Consider the following 20444-nt stretch of genomic DNA (forward strand, 5'->3'; position numbering starts at 1 on the left):
TCTATTACAAAGGAAAATTAATAAGGAATAAAAGCAATGTCAGAAGTAATGACACAGCACTGGAATATATTATTTATGGAGGAGGATAAGATGAATTCCACATGTAGTAATACATAAGATTCACAAAACAGTTCACCTCACGTTTTCAGTCTACTAGAAATACCTTAATGGTCGTAAATCTACCATGTAGTAACCAAAAATACTTTTTTATGTTCAAACTCTAGTCTTCTGAAATTTGTGGTGAACACCATATGTGAAATATGGTCTTGGTCCTGTGGATGAGACATTTTAAAAACATGCTGTCGACTTGCACAAGGACAAACCTTATGAACAAAAACAAATTTATGAATTGATGACCAATGAGACCTTGCCAACTGAACAGGAGACAGTAATTTGTTTTGGCCCCAGGATCAGAGCTGGGAAAAACGTACTGGCGTCCTCTTTCTTAAGATGTGTCTGTTCTCCAAACAGTCTGCTGATTGTTGCATAGCTATGTTCAAATTTCACGTATCTGTACCAAAGAAGAATAAAAGCTGGTATCCAGGGGCCAGCTCCGTGGCCGAGTGGTTAAGTTCACGCGCTCCGCTGCGGCGGCCCAGGGTTCGGATCCTGGGCATGGACATGGCACCACTCGTCAGGCCACGTTGAGGCCGCGTCCCACATCCCACAACTAGAAGGACCTGCAACTAAGATATACAACTGTGTACAGGGGGGTTTGGGGAGATAAAGCAGAACAAAAAAAAAGATTGGCAACAGTTGTTAGCCCAGGTGCCAATCTTTAAAAAAAAAAAAAATAGCTGGTATCCAGAAAAGTAGATAACCCCAAATAATTTCTACTTGATTCTGGAAGAGTTACGTGATTGTTTTTGCAGCAGACTGACCTTTGCCATCATTCGGCTTTCTTGAGGCTAACCTAAAACCTAGTTCTGGGAAGCAGAGGTGAGGGGAGGCCTGGGCTGAGCATGCAGGGTGCTGCGGGTGCTGGGCCAGGATCAAACTGAATCACAGATAATCCACATGAAACCACTGCTTCACTTCCCAAATACAAGGTACGACTCTCCTAAAAGAAGTATCATTAATGTAGCCTCACACATACAGGTTCTGTCTGGTATAATTCACTATTGGTTTCAGTATATTGCTGAACAGTACAAGTTAACTGATAAGATTATTTATTTCACACACTGGTTTTCATGAGTGATACTGACACACCCATAACTCTCCTTTTTAAATGTCCTTGCTTATAAGCAGAAGTTATACTCCTTACACATTTATCACTAAAATATTCATAGAATGCTTTTTTATTTTTTCAGCCAAATGCCACTATTTAATGGCCTCCTGGTATATTATGTAATAAGTACATGAGAAGCAGTCTGGAATTTTCCCACTTATGTAGAAAAAACTCCCCAACAGATCAATTTGAAATTTCCTGAAAACAAAGTATTTAAACTTATTCTGTGTTTTAGCTATTTCAAATCACTTACTCAATAAACACAGACTGAGTCCTTACCATGTATACAGAATTACATTAGGTCTTATGGATAATAAAACATAAGCATTAAATATGGTCCCAGCTCCCAAAGAGTAGTTGGGGATGCAAGACATACACAAACCAACCCAAGCAACACATATTGCCTTTTACTCCTCTGTTTCATAAATTCTATTTAGACTACATCCTCCAGCTGCCTTTAAAATCTTGAAACATACAAAAGAATACATGTAATGTATCTGTAAACTATAAAGCCTGATAATAAAATGAGCGCCCATGAACCCACTCCCGGACTCAGGAACTGGAACACTACCAGTACCGGGGCCTCTACCAGTGCACTACTTCCCCAGCCCTCCCCTTCCTCCTCCCCCAGAAGTAGCTAGTATCCTAGACTGTGCTCATCACAATCCTGCTTTTTTAAAAAATTTTATTATACACATAAATATATGTAAATAAACATCTTTAGGTTAGCTTCTTTCTGAGCTTAACAAAAATGGTATGCTGTATGTAGTTTTCTCAGTCTTGCCTTTTACACTCAACAGAATGTTTCTTAGATTCATTCATGCAGCTTGTTGCTCATAATTCATTCAGTTTCAAAGCTGTTTGAAAATGTCACTGTCTGACTTCACATCTTATCCATTTTCCTGTTGAGAGACATTTAGACTGTTTCTAGCCCTGTTTTTTCATTACCTAGCTGTCTTCTATCTGCCTTTTATCCCCCAACACAAAACCCCATCAATAGAGAACTAGTTAGGTAAACTGTGACATATTTTTACTGTGCAGCTCTTAGAAAAATGAGAAGTTAATAACTAAATTGCAGTTATACAAGAGAATATCCCAGTCTTAGAAAATACACACTAATATATTTAGGGGTAATGGGACATGATAGATGTAACTTACCCTCAATGATTCAGAAATAGAATTGCATAGATAGATAGACAGAGAAAATAGCACAAATGATTAAAAAAATGGGATAAAATGTTAACAATAGTTGAATCTGGGTATAGGATATATGCGTGTTCTTTGTACTATTTTTATTTTTGCAACTTTTCTGTAAATCTAAAATTATTCCAAAATAAAAAGATTATTTTTGAAAAAAGCTCTCCAAGATATAAGTGAAAAAGGCAAAGTGCAATGGTTATTGGTCACCAAGAAATAATTTCGTATTATTTTTTACGCTTATATTTTCTACCAAAATCTCTATAAGAAATTGTTCCCCAATTTTACCCCTGTCCTCCTACTCAAGATTAACTTAAAAATAGTCAACAAAAGAGATTATTACTAGGGCAAGTATTTTGTGTAAACAAACAAAAGCCTATAACCATGACCCTCCAAATAACACGGTCCAGTTGGGGGAAAATTCTTAAGCAAAGATCAGACTAGAGAGAATATTCATGAAGAGAGATTATAATTTTTTTTTTAAATCCAGAATGAATGAGAAATGAGATACTTTTAGGCACTTGAGAAAGAATTGTTTAGGTAACACCTAAAAAGCATCTAAATATTGACTCTACCTCTAAATGTCTAAAAATTAGTATTCATAACATCCCATTTCTGCCCATGAAGAATTAACTACTATAGGAACTGACTTCCCACCGTAACCAATCAGAGAACTTGAAAAAATATATGAAGTAACCATTTTGGGCACTGGACAACAGGAAGCACAGGACTATTATCCCTGAGAGAAGAAAAACAAATGGCTTCAGTTTACTGCCTGGAGGCAGTTTCCAAGCTGCAATGCAGGGAGTGGGGAGTGAAACCAAGCCTGGCGGTCTTGCCGAGCTGAGGAGACAGAGGTGGAGTTCCTGGAAGCTGAGGTGGCTATAATTCGTGGGCAGAGTACCACCGAGGGTAAAGCTGCACAGAGAGAGAACTCCAGAGATCTATGAAGGTGTCCTTTCAAATCTTTGGCTGAGTACCAATCTGTGCATGTGTGAGAAAAACCTGAGGCCAGGGGGAAAAAAAAAAAATCACTAGATTTTTCCAATGAGTCCAAATAATTCCCAGAGCTCACACAAGGTCCCAGCCAGAGTGGAGAGACTTCACAATAATGCGGGCATTGGGTACAGTCTTCTGAAGAGACAAGACAGGCCTTAGTGGTGGGACTGAGTTAGCCCCAGAATAAGGACGCTGGACCAGGCATAAAAAAGCTTAAAAACAAGCTTCTAAAGGATCAAACTGATCTCCAAGTTACCTAATTCTACACCAGAACAAAAATCTAGCATCCAACAACACAAAATTTACAATGTCTGCATCCAATCAAAAATTACCAGGCATGCAAAGAAGCAGGAAAATATGACACATAATCAGGAGATAAACCAATCAATAGAAACAGTTCCAGAAATAACAAAGACAATGGAATTAGTAGAACCTTAAACCATTTATTACAAATATTGTCAATATACTCAAGGATATAAAAGGAAACATAATGAGGGAAATGGAAAAAAATAAGACTAAAATGGAACTTCTAGAAAAGAAATGTATCCTGGATGGGTTTAACAGCTGATTACAGACTTAGGAAGTAAAGATCAGTGAATGTGAAGACACGATCATAGAAATTATCTAAAACAAAACACACTGAGGAAAAAAGACAGAAAAAAAAGTCAGTGAACTGTGGGACAATATTAAGTGGTCTAACATGTAATTAGTGTTCCAGAAAAAAATCAAGAAAGGACAGAAAAAAATATTTGAAGAAACAGTGGATGCAAAATTTCCAAATTTATGAAAACTATATACCCACAGATCTAAGGTCAATGAATCCCAAGCAGGAAAACATAAAGAAAACCATGCCAAGGCACATCACAATCCAATTAATGAAACACAGTGATAAAAAGACAAAACTTAAAAAGCAGCTAGAGGGAAAAAAAGATACATTACATAGAGAAAAACAAAGATAAAAATGACAGCAGACTGACTTCTCATCAGAAATCAGGCAAGTCTATATATGACAAGCCCACGGCTAACATCATACTCAAGGGTGAAAAGCTAAAAGCTTTTCCTCTAAGATCAAGAATAAGACAAGGATGCCTACTTTCACCACTTTTAGTCCATACAGTACTGGAAGTCCTAGCCAGAACAATTAGGCAGGAGCAAGAAATAAAAAGGAATCAGTAAAACCGTCTCTATTTGCATGGTATTAGATATAGAAAACTCTACAGACTCCCCCAAAAACTTAGAACTAATAAATTAATTCAATAAAGTTGGAAGATACAAAATCAACATATGAAAATCAGTTGCATTTCTATACATCAACAATGAACTATCAAAGAGAAATTAAGAAAACATGCTTTTTTACAACTGCATCGAAAAGAATAAAATACGTAGGTTTGGGGGCCAGTTTCATGGCCAAGTGGTTAAGTTCCCACGCTCCACTTCGGCGGCCCAGAGTTTTGCCGGTTCGGATCCTGGGCGTGGACATGGCACCGCTCATCAACCATGCTGAGGCGGCGTCCCACACAGCACAGCCAGAAGGACCTACAACTAGAACATACAACTGTGCACTGGGGGGGCTTTGGTGGGGAGAAGAAGAAGAAAAAAAGGAGATAGGCAACAGATGTCAGCTCAGGTGCCAATCTTTGGGGAAAAAAAAAAGGAAATAAACAATACAAAAGACAAATGACTTTTTCTTTGGAGGAAGATTAGCCCTGAGCTAACATCCGCAGACAATTCTCCTCTTTTTCTTTTTTTTAAAGACTGCTACCTGAGATGTTAATCTGTTGCCAATCTTCTTTTATTTTTTTCTTTTCTTCTTTTCCCCAAAGGCCCCCAGTAAATAGTTGTATATTCTAGTTGTAGGTCCTTCTGGTTCTGCTATGTAGGACGCCGCCTCAGCATGGCCTGATGAGCAGCGCCATGTCCACACCCAAGATCTGAGCGGCACCATGTCCACACCCAGGATCCGAACCAGCGAAACCCTGGGCCGCCAAAGTGGAACATGTGAACTTAACCCCTCAGCCACAGGGCTGGCCCCATAATCCTCCTCTTTTTGCTGAGGAAGATTGACCCTGAGCTAACATCTGTGTCCATCTTCCTCTATTTTATATGTGGGACACCTGCCACAGAATGGCTTGACAAGCAGTGCATAGGTCTGCACCTGGGATGTGAACCAGTTACCCTTGGGCTTCTGAAGCAGAGTGCACAAACTTAATTGCTACACCACTGGGCCAGCCCCAACAAACAGCTTTTTAAGGCAAAAATAATCCCATCATGTTGTGTGATTTATAACAGGTAAGAGGAGTGAAGTGGAAATATATTGTTCTAATGGTCTTACACTAGACATGTACTGGTATATTATTATTTGAGGTAGACTGTGATAAGTTAAAGATGAATACTGTAAACTCTAGGGCAACCACTTAAAAAAATAGAGGTATAATTAATGAATCAATAGGAGATAAAATGGAATCATAAAGAATTCTTAACTCAAAAGAAGGCAAGAAAAGAGGAAAAAAGGAATAAAGACTAGATGGGACAAATAATAGTAAGGTGGTAGATTTAAACCCAACTGTATTTATAATTACATCAAACGTAAATGGTCTAAACAGTCTAATTAAAAGACAGAGGTCATTAGACTGGATTAAAAAAATCAAGACTTTACATACTGTCTAAATATAACGACTCTAAGTATAAAGACACAGATAAGAAAAGACTGGAAAAACACATATTCTGCAAACATTAATTTAAAAATAAGTTGGAGTGGTTATGTTAATATCAAACAAGGTAGATGTCAAAACAAGAAATATTACCAGGGTGAAAAAAGGGCACTACAAAATGATAAAGGAGTCAACTCATCAAGAAAACAAAATATCCTAAAGGTTATGTACCTAGTACCAGCGCTCCCAAATACTTGAAGCAAAAACTGATAGAATGTCAAAGAAAAAGTTGCAATCACAGTAATTGATAGGATGAGTAAAAATTAGTATTTGAATGGTTTTAGAGCAAAAATAAAACATAAAATAACTCACTTCACCTTTTAATTTACAAAACTTAAGTCTCAAATTGTGAATACTTGGGAGAGGCAGAAATAACATAATATTTCAGGCTGAAACCCTGAAACACCACCAGCAATAAGAGTGGCTATAATAGTTGCAGACACTTCTTACCACACTGCTCAAAGGCAGGCAGTGCAAATCTTAACTAAAGGCTTAAGCTAGGCTTCTGGGAATGTGAGCCACATTGGCTATTACAGTAACAGTCTCTTGACTCTGTGCATTATATGTCACTCTTGCAGTCATTTAAACATGTGGCAATAATGAGATCTATTCTATTACTGTTTGAAAGGATATGGAGAGTAAATTTTAAAAAATAATTATTTTTATAGAGTGAAATTTGAGTCTCTATGTGAGTATATATAAAGAGAAGCCTAATTTCTTAATTCAAAAGGAAATTACTGGTTAGATACCAATCTCAAGCATATAAACGCAGCCCAGGAAGCAAAATCCTTTGCAAGAAGCTGAATTTATGGTAACCAAAAGTATAAAACACTATAATGAAAAGCAAGAGTCATATCCATGGACCTCCTGGAAACTACTTTGAGAAAACTTAGGAATGGGCACATTCAAAGGTTTTTGTAGTTTTTTTTTAACAGACATTTAAAATGAAAACTTTATTTTCTAAAAACGATACATTTTTTTCTCCAAGCAGCTTGATGACCCTCTTAATCCCCACCTTAGAACAAAAGCTTTTCCATCCTGGGACCAGGAAGGGAGCCTATTACCATCTGAATATCTGCAATATTCATTATCTCAAATAATTCTCATTAGAACTCTAACAAAATAGAGATGTATTTATTCCCAAGTCAAATTTCTTCTTAGGCCTGTTTCCCTATTGGAAAAATCAGGAAAGTGGACTAAGTGATCTCTAAATTTCCCTCCAGCTTTAATATTCCATAATTCTATATAAAAGATTCTGGTGTCTATTCCTGAGAAACTTAGAATTTGGTTAGAGTTAAAGACAACTAAGTAATAATTTTAGGCACCAGGAAAAAGTATAAAAACCTCAACCAAGTATAAACATTATCAATATAATGTGAATGGTGAATGACTCTGAGAAATCAGGTTAAACCTGTCAGTTAGGAGGTAAGATACAGAATATACTAGGGATTGAGAGGAGAGAGAGGAGAGAGGGGAAAGGAGGGGAGGGGAAGAGGCGAGGAAAGAAGGGAAGGCGAGAGGAAGAGAAGTTTTATTAGCTAAGACTAAGCTGGTAAAATAACTCAGTTCCATTGGTCCCTCTAAAAAAACTCAACAAATATAAAGACACTCATCTAGACTTATTGAACCAAATGTATTTTCCTTTCAGTAGAACATTTAAACAAGGCTCACATGACTAGCCATAAACAATTTTGTAGTTGCTAAATCTAAAATTACTAATTAATAAATTATACGGATTTTCGAATCAATTATTTTTTTAAAACTCCTTTGTGACAGTTTCAGGGTAGCATCAGTATTGTCCAAGGCATGCCCAGGAAGTCCAGACTTGTCTCACTGAGCACAGGATGCCATTAAAAATGATGAAAAACCAATCAACCCTGAGTCCAGGCTAGTTCTGAAACTAAGAACTTGTGTAATTCTTTTCCTAGATGTGAACACAGCCCCTGAGGTGGTAGGGACATCTTAAACTTCAGTATTTACTTCCCTGATTTTACCCAAGTTCAATTAAGCCACCACATCTCTGACAAATTGGCTGGGGTCTTGAGTGCCCTCTGGAAAAGGAGGATGTGTCCTCTATGTCCTTAGTCCTTTAAACAAATGCAACCCTGCCCAAGCTGAGAAATAGACTAACCTGCCTTTTCAGAAAGGTCCAGCATTCATGAAGGCCACTCTGGCTAGCCCGCCTGTGCCTCATGCCAGGACACATGTACTTGCTACCCCACTGTCACTACTTGCCTGGACCACCCTCCAGTTGAATCTTCCATCCCCTGCCTTCTGGTTCTGGTTGCCATCTCTGCCACAGAGCCACATCTTGGTTTGGGTAACTTGTCTGGAGTGCCTTTTTTGCCTCAATAAACTACTCCCACTTCCTGCCCCCGCTGCTGTCTGCCCTGTCCCTCACCAGGCCTCACTGCTTGGTATGGTCTGGCTCTTTTGTTCCGCTCTAAACTAAGGCTGCCTTGGCTATGCTGGACTGAGTTCAGAGTGACAGGACCAGGTAAGTTACCTAATCTCTCTGTGCTTCAGTTTCCTCATTTGTACAATAGGAGTAATAATACTAATAATACATACTTCATAGGGTTAGTATGAATAAAAAATGAATTTATAAAGTATTTAAAACAGGGCCCAGTACACAATAAGCACCAGCACTATTATCATTTCTCTTTTGTTTTTTCCAGGTCAAGAGGGAGCTGCAGCTATACTCTCCTTCCTTGTGCGGCCCATGGATGTGCAACACTGCAAGGGCAAACACATTGGGAACTCGCCTCATCTCTCCTGGGCATGAAATAATGGTGAGTGTGAGGAAGCAGTACTGGGAACCCACCTCCAAGCTTGCTTTCTGCTCTCCAAATTATAGGGACTGCTCCCACATAAGTTGTTCTGAGAGCAGAGCCACTTCTGGCTTCAAAATCTAATGGTCTCTACAAATCATTCACAGTGACCAATATTCTAATTCAATGCAAAATGCTGCTAATATTTAATAACCTCAGATGTAAAATGTCACGCTATGTTGCAAGCTTATTTATCTGTATGTTCAATCATCCATTTCCCTCTGGCTCAATGTGTAAAAATCGGTACTTTATGGAACTATGGTGTAATAAACTCTTATTATATTTTCATAGCACCTATTTAAGTGTTTTGAAGAACTAGGGTAATTGAGGAGGGCAGAGGAGCAGACAAACAGCAAAAGATGAGACAATGAGCAAAAGGCCTAAAGTACTATAGTCGTGAGGCTGAGACCAACTGCAGGAGTTAGCACATCATTCCACCTTTCTGAGATGTTTGCTCACATGCAAAACTGGGATGACAGTGAACCATACTTTAATGCAGGATCTAGTGAGGATCACAAACGTGTTTGAATTAAACCACAAACATTATGAAGGTCATAAAGGTTAGAAAGGTCCATGAAAATAATTCCGTAAATGGGCAGAGGACAATATTTAATATTAATATTTAGCATACTGACAACCTGATGATGAAGAACAAAGGGAAGATAAGCTTTGAGTGCTAGAAATAGTGAGAAAGACACATCACCAAAGGACAGAAGCCTTGCACTGGAGACATCTGAACACATCTGGAAAAAGACCAACACAAGCAAAGGACTTAAAATAGTGCCTCTTGAAACAAGGTATTAACTTTCTTTTCTTTTCTCCAAAGCAACACAGTGTGCAAATAACAACAAAAAATATTTTTTAGAAAATTTGAAATTACCTAAAGGTCTCTATGTAAAACTTCTAACGTTTAGTCTCAACACTATACTAATAAGAAATAATAATTCTACTCTTCAATAAATTATGACTTATGTTCCATATTTGGACAGAACAAAAACTAGATGACATTTTAAAAACTCCAACACCAAATAATAAGCCAGGCAAGGAATATAAACCACCATATTACTCTCGTGTCTTATTTGTGACTACAAAGTAAAAAAGAAAATAATTTACCTCTATAGCAAAGATTCCTTTGTCACGTCCATATAATTTCATCTCTTCTGGAAAATGCTGAAAAGCATTTATGTAAGGAATATGGTCCTCTTCAACAAATCTATATTTTTAAAAAGAAAAAGTTTCAATAAGAGATATGTACTGATTTAGCACAGCAAACGAAAGAATGGAAAATGTTATATTTCAAAGACAAGGTAAGAATCAGTTGAGCATATTCTATCCCCCACATATTTTTTACAATGATAAATCTGAAAATATCTATTATTCTTTGTACCCATGGGTGGAGAAGACATTTAGTCAACTATGTAACGATCACTTAAGTTTCTGACTAAGACGAAGTACTTCTAAGCAGTGCTGTCTTAGCTGTCAGCTCGTCACAGGCTTGCAGACAGGGCACTCCTATCCCTCGCTCTCCTCACAGGATGAGCTCCCACTCCCTTTAGATCACTTCTCCGGGGAGACCCTCCTCGACCCCTGTTTTCCTTGTTAGGACACCTCCCTTGACTACCGGCTGTCCTAATACCTATACTAGTACGCAGCAGATGCTTGTTGCTGCAAGAACAGCTAAGGGAAGGGAACTTGCCAACTTGCTCACTACTCCATCCCAATGTCCAGTACAGAATAGCTGATCAAATATTTTGAGTAAATTATTGTTTGAAGAAAACAGCACATATTTATAAATAAATATACACACATATTTATTTACAATTCATCCATTAATTCAATAGAAATTTACTGAGTAGTATATACTCAGCACTATTCTAGGATGTGGGGAAACAGCAGTGAACAAAACAGGAAAATATTTTTGTGCCCAAGGAGTTTACATTCCAGCGAAAAGAGAAAGTTGACAAACAAAACGAATGAAATCTATAGTACGTTAGGTAGGAAAAAATGGTAAGGAGAAAAATAAAGTAGGGAAGAATATAGGATGAGGCATGAGGGTGCTGCAACCTGTGCCATATATATGCATATCTATATGTTAGATTTTTAAAATAAGAAAGCTGTTCCAGAAAATAAGCTAAGACAGAAATAAGTTAGTATCAACGTGTTTTGCCTTGCAGTCTTTGTGTCGCTAGAGCTGGGCCGACATCTGGCTTTCAGCTTTCTAGCAGTTAAAGAAGAAAATGTATTCAACTTTAATTTCAAATTAAAAATGTGATTTCTTAACTTCTTAGTCTAGTGAAAGTTTAGAATTAAAGAATTTTACGTAAAAATGGTGTTTTATGACGCTTAAAGATAAAACAGAGTTCTTTAAAGCAGCCCTATAGAGAAAACCACTCCCACCTAGGTTTTCATTAATTTCTATGAAAGTACTTGAGCATAGTAATCAGTATTCATATTATTTTGGAACTACATTTTTGGTTTATTTATTATTTTACATACAGGATATATTGCATGCTCATCACTTTTATAACTATCTACTATTCCATGATGTTAACATAGTCACGATTTATTTAGTCATTATTCCCATGCGATAATATATATATACGCTAGCATTGTGTGAGGTGTCAGGAGTTCAGAGATGATTAAGACAGGAAGAGCTCCCACCATGACCCCAGCAGGTCAGCCAGCCAGCCTGCGCAAGAGGCAGCACAGACAGTGCTGTGGTGCTCCCATAGAGGCACGCACCGTAGGAGCAGAGAGGGAGGGAGAAACCTGCCCAGGGGAGCAGAGACGCCTGCACAGAGCACAGCTCGAGCATCTGGGGCTTTGACAATTTTCACCATTAATAAATAGAGCTGCTCTTAACCTCTTTCCAAAGGTTTTTTTTCCTTTTTAAATTTGAATTTCCTTTTAGAAAAATATACACTTTTCGAAAAGATAGCTACTGAATCACGGTTCTCAACAGTTCATTTCTCGGGGCCGGCCCGGTGACGCAGAGGTGAAGTGCTCACATTCCGCTTCTCGGCGGCCTGGGGTTCGCTGGTTCAGATCCCAGGTGCGGGCATGGCCCCTCTTGGCAAGCCATGGTAGGCGTCCCACATATAAAGTAGAGGAAGACGGGCATGGATGTTAGCTCAGGGCCAGGCTTCCTCGGCAAGAAAAGACGAGGACTGGCAGTAGTTAGCTGAGGGCTAATCTTCCTCAAAACAAAACAAAACAACAACAAAAACAGTCCATTTCTCTTGTTAAGTCTCTGGATCCATCCAGGAAACTGACAGAGGCATTGCCACAGACTAAAAGCATCCCATATGCTCATCCTGACCAACAGACCACTACTCTAGCTGTGTCCCTGGAAACACTCTCTCTATAATTTTATCGTGCTTTTCAACAGTTTTAATCTGGGACAGATTGGAAATGTGACAAATTGGCTCTTCATCACAGATAATTTAAGAAGCACTGCATTAGAGTTGTGTCTACCTGCAAAATGCATCCTGATCCCATTTACCTTGTTCTGTTCCACTGTAATCCAAGCCACTATCTCTTGCCTAAAGTACAGCAGAGGCCACTTGGTCTCCCGGCTTCTACCCTTGCCTACCTAGAATCCATTTTCCTCCTGGCAGCCTGATGATCAGATCATGTCTCGCATGCTAAAATTTTCCAGGGGCTTACTATCACACTTAAATGCCAAACTCCTGGAGTACGGGTTTCCTTTCGGAGTGGTGAATATGCCCTGGAAATAGATAGAGGTGATGGGTGCACAACCTTGTGGCTATACTAAAAACCAGTGAACTGCACATTTTAAAAGGGTGAATTTTACTGTATATGAATTATATCTCAATTTTTTTTTTTTGAGGAAGATTAGCCCTGAGCTAACTGCTGCCAATCCTCCTCTTTTTTTGCTGAGGAAGGCTGGCCCTGAGCTAACATCTGTGCCCATCTTCTTCTATTTTATATGTGGGACGCCTATCACAGCACGGCATGCCAAGTGTTGCCATGTCTGCACCCAGGATCCAAACCGGCAAACTCTGGGCTGCCAAAGCGGAATGTGAGCACTTAACCACTGCGCCACCTGGCCGGCCCCTATATCTCAATTTTAAAAAAATCCAAACTCCTAATGTGGCTTAGAAAGAACTGTGTCTGGCCCCTACTTAATCTCTCCCTGCCGTCGTCCTCCCACTTCTTCAGACTCTCTCACTCCCATCACAGTAGCCTCCTCTGCTCCTTGGTCACACAGAGCTTGCTGCTGCTGTAGAGCTGGGCACTAGCCACCTTCCTCTACCTGGAATGCCAGTATTTCTGATATTCACCTGCTGGCTCCATTTTCACTCAAAGTGCAGCTTAAATTCCACCTTCTCAGTGCGGCCTTCCCTAATAACCAATCTAGAGTAGCCATCTAGTCATTCTCTATCACATCATCCTATTTCAGTCTTCAGCAGAGCACTTCACTGACTATTATTTATCTATTTATTTATTTGCTTCCCCGTTTCCTCCTCTAGTCTAGAACCTCATGAGAGCAGGGACTTGATCTATATGGTTCACAATTGTATCTCAAGAGTCTAGGCTCTAGAACCACACCTGTATATAACTGATATTCAATAAATATTTGTGGAATGAATATATGTTGGCTACTTTTATTCATTATTGTTATTGGTAGGAAGGCAGGGTCCTCTAAAGCTACTTTAAGGATTACCAATTTATCCTAAGGACTATGGATGCTGCTAAAAGATTTAACCAGGGGAGTGACATGCAGGATCAGTATAAGATATATGGGTATTGTGGCCAGGCTAATAATGTATTCCCTTCAAATCAATGTTCTTTAAATATTTTTTCAAAATCTGGCAGTAGTTCTCAAACTTTAGCATCCATAAGAATCCCCTGGAGGGCTTATTAAAACAGAGATACCAGGCCCTTCCCCCAGAGTTTCTGATTCAGGAGGTTAGAATGGGTCCAAACATTTGCATTTCTAACAAGTTCCCAGGTGATGCTGATGCTGCTTGGTCAGGGGGCCACACTCGGAGAACCTGTGACTTAGAACTCTTTCTCCAAGAAAAGCAGAGAAAGAGAATCAGTGGTGGCAGTCTCTTCTCCTATTGCTCCAAGCAAGTAAGCAGGGTTCCCAAATTTGTATGTCCCACAAAGCAAAATAAAAGCCCTCCAGCAAACTTGATCCAATCTCCTTGAGGGACTTTAGAATTCTCCCTGGAGGGAGGGGAGGAAAGACAGACAGATAAAGGTGCAGGATATTAGCCCCATCCTTTCGACCACACATAATACTCTCCCTGAGAAGAATTCTGGGTAAATATTATTTTCTCCATCTTGCTAGATTTCTAGGAGAGTTTTGTTATCCCTTACAGACCGCCCTGGGTAGGATGGCTAGCCCCTTTCTCCAGCTCTAATGACATGATTAGATGGCTGTTTCTATATAATCCCTCTGGTTATCAGGAGGCAAGTGAATAGGAATGGAGAAGACTGCAGGCATAGGGCTCACCTGGGAGGCTGTTAAGCAACCCAAGATAGAGACAGAAGGAATGGGAAGAAAAAGGGTTTCAAGCGTTATTTTGGAAGTATAATTGATAGGACAGAAAGACTAACTGTATATGTAGAGAGAAGAGAGTCAAGGATGATTCTTAGGTTTCTGGAGAGGATGCAACAGAGTACATGGTATTTACGAAGAGAGAAAACACTGGAGAAGGAGCTGGACGAGGAGAAAGATGAACCTCTTTTAGTCATGCTAATTTTGAGACACCATAAAGACATCCAAGTAGTATCCAGCAGGCAGTTGTATATATAAAGATATGGGTCTGGCCCTCAGTAGACAAGTCTGGGCTGGAGATATAAATTTGGGAGTCATCATCATATAGATAGTAATTAAAGCCTCGGGAGAAGATGAGATCACCCAACGAGGGCAGACAGAGCAAGGTGAGGTTTTCAACTTCACAGTAAAATTCATTGAATCATGGACTATCTGCATGTAGAGTTAACCATCTGAGAAAAGCCTTGTTATTCGGTTGATGTGGCCAAATTCAAAGGCACTATCATCAGTCACTGGAGGCATTTTATTTAGTCAAAGGGCCTAGTGCCAATAATAATGATGATGATGATGATGATGATGATGAAGAAAAAAACACTAATAACTAGCATTCAGTTTTTATTATGTGCCAGGCACTGTTCTAAGTGCTTTTCATGTAGTAGTAATTATTGAAAGTAGTTATTAGCTCCATTTTACCAATGAGGAAACAGAGGAGAAATTAACTAACTCAAGGTCACATAACATACAAGCAGCAGAGCCAGGATTCAAACCCAGGAGTCTGGTTATAAATCTGTGCTCTTATAAAACCACTCTACACACTGATTAAATCCAAATGTTATTATTTAGCACACACATAAAGCAAGGGAAAAATTAACACATTAATGATTTTGGCCCATCTCCTATTAAACGAGAAATTCTTACACACAATGCCATAATTTACTCATTAACTATAAAACTCTATAGATTATCTTGAAAATGTATATGCTGACTATCTGCATAACAGCTTCTTCCAACAATTTTGTTTTCAATTTTTCCTTATAAACACAGACAACCTGTATTTTACTTCTTAACACCACTATATGCTTTTGTGTAACTATTAACCACCATCTGACAATGTAAAAATCATCTGTTCATCTGCTCTTAGAAATGAAAAATACTTACTACTACTACTCAGGTATTAACTGTCATTTTTCATCTTCAAAGCATTTTACTCACATTAGATAATTAACTTTCCAACACCCTGTGTCAGGTAAATACAATTATTTCCCCTCTATAAATAAGGAAACCAAGAAGATAAATTACTAGTCCAGGGAGGATTAAATTTCACAATTAGAACTCAGGCTACCCAATCTTTTCAGTCCCTTCCTCAATTTAAGCCTCCTTGCAAAATGCAAAATATCCAAAGGTTGTCCCCTAGTTCACAGAGATAATCAGCAAAAGCATCATCACACAAGAGGCCCAGCTCACCTCAAAAGATCTGAAAGAGTAATTGTCTCTCTCTGCCAAAGCAATGCCAGACAGCAGAAAGCCAATGTTCTGGGTACAGTCATCTTCACGATTCCTTTCTCCTTTCGTAGTGAATACTCCACTCCATCAACCGATCCAGAACAGATGGATGCCGTTTCTTAGGGGATAAACGGAGATTTTTTAAAGTGCAAGTAACTACTTTGGACAAAAAAAGAAAAACAACAAAAAATCCAGAGGCATTTTAAATATCTTCAAATCAGGTTAAAATTGATATAATCTTTACAAAGAGCAATTTGGCAATAAAGAGCAAGGACGGTTTAGAGGAAATCGGCCAAAAAGGTAGTTGCTGGTTCTTTGTGAAAGTGAGATAGGCTGGGATTCTAAAGAGAGATTTAACCTGCTTGAATTTTTTTAATAGTAAATAAGAAAAATTTTTCAAATAAATAAAAGGATAAACAATTACAAAGCAAACCAAAACATGTGTAACCCCTTTGACCCAGGCCTCAACTCACATGTCTCCTTCTCTGAGAGGCTCTCCAGAACACTAACCAGGGCAGTGCCTCCTCCCACCCCCACCCTCCAGACATCCTCTACAGGGCATTATCTTCTTCTCACTCATTCAGCAGGTATTCATCTCATTCTTTATGCCACTGTTCTAGGTCTGGGGAATGGACAGTGAACAGTGTGTCATCTCTCTCAGAACTTATATTCCAGTAATGGGGGACAGCCAATACACAAAATTACAACTGATGGACAGTGTGGTAGTTGCTGCATAGAAAAATCGCAATGTAGGGCAAAGTGATGGGAAGGGGAGAGACATGTGCTATTTGATATGGGTGGTCAGAGAAGCCTCTTTGGGAAGGTGATATCTGAGCAGAGACCAGAATGAATTCAGAGAGTAAGTCCAGAGGATCTCAGAAAGAACAGCAAGTGCCTCAGCAAGAGTGAACTTGAAGGACAGTAAGAAAGCCAGTGTGGTGAGAGCATCCTGGGTGAAGGGAAAATGGTAGGAGATGACACAGGAGAGAGAATAAGAAACCATATTATGTAGGGCTTTGTAGCTCCTGATTGTACATTGAATTTTATTCTAAGTGTGATAAGAAGTTTCTGGAGAGTTTTAAACAGAGGAGCAACAGGATCTCATTTATGTTTCTAAAAAGGTCTCTTTGGCTGCAGTGACGAATGGAGTTCTAGGAGGGTAACAGTGGACACAGAAGACCACCATTCCAGGAGAGCAATAACAGGCACCGGGACTGGAGTGGCAGCACTGCAGGGAGAAGTGGCTGGGTTCTGGACATATTCTGAAGGCAGAGTCAAAGGATCTGCTGATAGATTGGACGTGAAGTATGAGAGAAAAAGAGAAGTATGATTCTAAGGTTTTTGGCCGGAGCAACAAGAATGAAAATGCCATTTACTGAGTCAAGGAAGATGACATAGAGTAGGTTGGACAAGATAAATCAAGATATCAGAATTGCATATATTAAGTGTAAGATCTTATTAAATACACAAATGGAAATATTGAGTAGGCAGTTGAATACAAAAATTTATAGTTCAGAGGAGAGGCTAGGCTGGAGATGGGAATTTTAGAGTCATCAGGACACAGCTGGTGTTTAAAGCCAGAAATGAGGGTAAATAGAAAGCAGGACTAGGAATGACCCTGAGAGACTCCAAGCTTTCTTGGACAAAAACTCCCCAAATTATGCCTCAAAATCCCTTTTTCCAAATCCTGCAAATCTTTTCTTCATAGCATTTATCAGTAACTGACCTTTACCGTTTTATGTGTGCATTTATTGTCTAGCTCCTCCCACTACAATCTAAGCACCTTGAAGGCAGACAGCCTTGTTCACCACTGTGTCCTCAGTGCCCAGAACAGGTGCTGGCAAGGAGTCGAAATCCATAAATATTTGGTGACAAATGGTCTAGCAGTTCTACTTCTAAGATTTCATCCTAGCGAAATGGTTTTAAAAATATGCAAAGATTCAGAGTCAAGGCATGTTGTGGCAGCAATGCTTATAATATGAAAAAATGTTAAAATAACCTAAGTGACAGGAATAGAAAATTAAATAACTCCATGCAATGGAATTCTACATAACAATTTACACAATGCTGTAGATCAGTGGTTCTCGAAGTATAGTCCATGGACCAGCTGTGTTAGCATCACCTGAGAACTTATTAGAGATGCAAATTATTGAGCCCACCAATCTGTGTTCTAATAAGCCCTAATAAGGTGATTGTGACAGATGCTAAAGTTTGATGGCTACTGTTTTAAAAGACTATATGGGGGCTGGCCCCGTGGCTGAGTGGTTAAGTTCGTGGGCTCTGCTTCGATGGCCCAGAGTTTCGTTGGTTCGGATCCTGGGCGCGGACATGGCACCACTCGTCAGGCCACGCTGAGGCAGTGTCCCACATGCCACAACTAGAGGGATCCACAACTAAAACTACGTACTGGGGGGATTTGGGGAGAAAAAGCAGAAAAAAAAAGAAGATTGGCAACAGTTGTTAGCTCAAGTGCCAATCTTTAAAAAAAAAATATATGTATATATAAGGACATGGATTTCCATAAAATATTATGCTAAAAAAAATATATATAAGACAACATGTAGGAACTTCCAGTAAGAGGGCAGGTTGAAAACATATATTAGCCTCTGCTCTGTCCCACTACAACAGTTATAAAGGAATTTTTAAAAGTTATAAACTCAAGAACAAATAACATGGAAAAGGAAAAACAGCAATAAAATTTTAAAAGCCAGAAAGCATATGAATAAGTGATCACTACCTTAGCAGTCCCAAGAAAGCTAGATTCAAAGCCAGCAGTAAGAAAAGCCAAAAACCAATCTAATTTTCCCCTAGGGACCCCTAAAGAAGGCTCAGGAATTGGTTAAACAGGTACCCCTGGAAATTGGGTAAAGGTAGAGTTAACGCCAGGAGGACTGCTTGAAAGTCTGATTAAGAAGCAGTTAAGACACTCAGGTTCTTAGCCAACTCCACGCAGCCAGATGACTGCCCCTCCCAACCCCGGTAGAAAATTGCAAGTTTCTCATCTGGAAAGAGTAAAACAGTCTCTAGCATAGGGCGTGTGTCAATCACATTTGACAGGAGGGGCGGCTTACTGAAAAGAGGAGGATTAAGTGAAAGTTTACATATGAGTATTCAGACAATCCCCCACTGCCCTTGGCCCTTCTTCTTCCCACCCAGTTTCTAGAACAGACAGGATTACACCCTCCAAATAGAAGACTCACAGAGATTTCTCTGGAAAATCTGATCAGCTCAGGGGGAAAAGATTTAAAGACAATAATACTGGAGGTTCACTAAGAAAATAACCCAGCTGCGTCACCCTCTTGTGCAGAACGGAGCTGACAAGACGCACCACGAGTACACAGCTTTCAATCAACTTTTTAGTCTCCATTCCTAAACAGGACTAGCCATCTTAGGCTCATTAAACATTTGAAGAAAGCCTCTAACATAAAAACAGAGGCCAAAACAATCAAATCGGGGGGAAATAACATTAATATCCTTAGCAATGTAAGAAAAGATGCTCCACAAAAATGAGGGAGTAAACTAGGAAAGATGAAACGGGATAAGGGAAATAAAGAATTTAACAAAATAGAAGTGAAAGACTCGTCAGGACAGTGGTAGAGATCACAAAGACAGCTGGGATCCAGGTCTAGAGACAAATCATTCTAGATCACAGCAGGTCAGGAGCTCCAGAAAGACTTCTTCTGGAAGGTGAAATTGATAGAACATCTAAGGAATTGAGAGATTTTCAGAAGTGGAAGGAAGTGTGGAGACCCAATAGTAATAAATTATAGGTTAGTAATAAATAGGAAATTAAATAACAGGGCAATTATCAACACTGAGAAAACCAAAGGATACACAAGAGTGATCAGATTAAGCTACGTGGCTCAGTTCTGAATAACATTTATAACAATTTAAGCATTAAATATCGATCTAGTAAAAAATTATAATTATATTGGGAAGATAGAGAACGGGAAATGCACAGTTGTGTGCTGGTGACTACGTGGGGAGGAGGGGCAGTAAGAAGACTTCACCTTCCACAGCAGGACTGAAGAGCTAATGTGCAAAACCGGAAATCAAGATGCAGCACTGGAAGCACATGACAGAGACACGGAGGTTGCGAAAGAGTGAAAAGTGAATGCCTCTTGGGAACAGGACATTTAGAGGAGACAGTTTTTTATAACAAGCCTTATAATCTATTTGAATTACATGCATGTAGAATTTTGATTCAAAAATTCAAAGAATGAAGAAATAGTTCACATTTTTGCAAAAACAAAACTCCCTTTTTCTCTCTCTATAAGAATAGAAAACTTTCTAGAATGATCTACTACAGCAATAATGGTTATTTCTAGGTGGTATTGGGAATAACTGGGAATTTTATTTTCTTTCTGAATAGCTGCATTTTTTACTTTTGTAATAAGAGTTGTATTAATAGTTACTTCTTTTTTTTTTTTTTTAAAAGATTTTAT

General features: G+C 39.0%; 1 protein-coding gene across 3 annotated transcripts in view; it reads right to left on the reverse strand.

Annotated features, from left to right (window-relative positions):
• Positions 1-20444, reverse strand: part of TAF1B (TATA-box binding protein associated factor, RNA polymerase I subunit B) — a 106936-nt gene that overhangs the window by 30697 nt on the left and 55795 nt on the right. For 2 of the 3 annotated variants that reach the window (XM_070512629.1, XM_014866757.3), the window contains exons 7-8: positions 15961-16117; positions 10080-10179 (exon numbers count right to left, since the gene is read on the reverse strand). In XM_070512629.1, coding sequence (XP_070368730.1) covers positions 10080-10179; positions 15961-16117 — 257 coding nt within the window. Of the gene's footprint in view, positions 1-9604; positions 9710-10079; positions 10180-15960; positions 16118-20444 lie in introns of all 3 variants that reach the window. The other variant, XM_070512628.1, reaches the window with a different exon arrangement.

Source organism: Equus asinus, chromosome 6 (assembly GCF_041296235.1).
Source record: "Equus asinus isolate D_3611 breed Donkey chromosome 6, EquAss-T2T_v2, whole genome shotgun sequence".
Taxonomy (NCBI): Eukaryota; Metazoa; Chordata; class Mammalia; order Perissodactyla; family Equidae; genus Equus; species Equus asinus.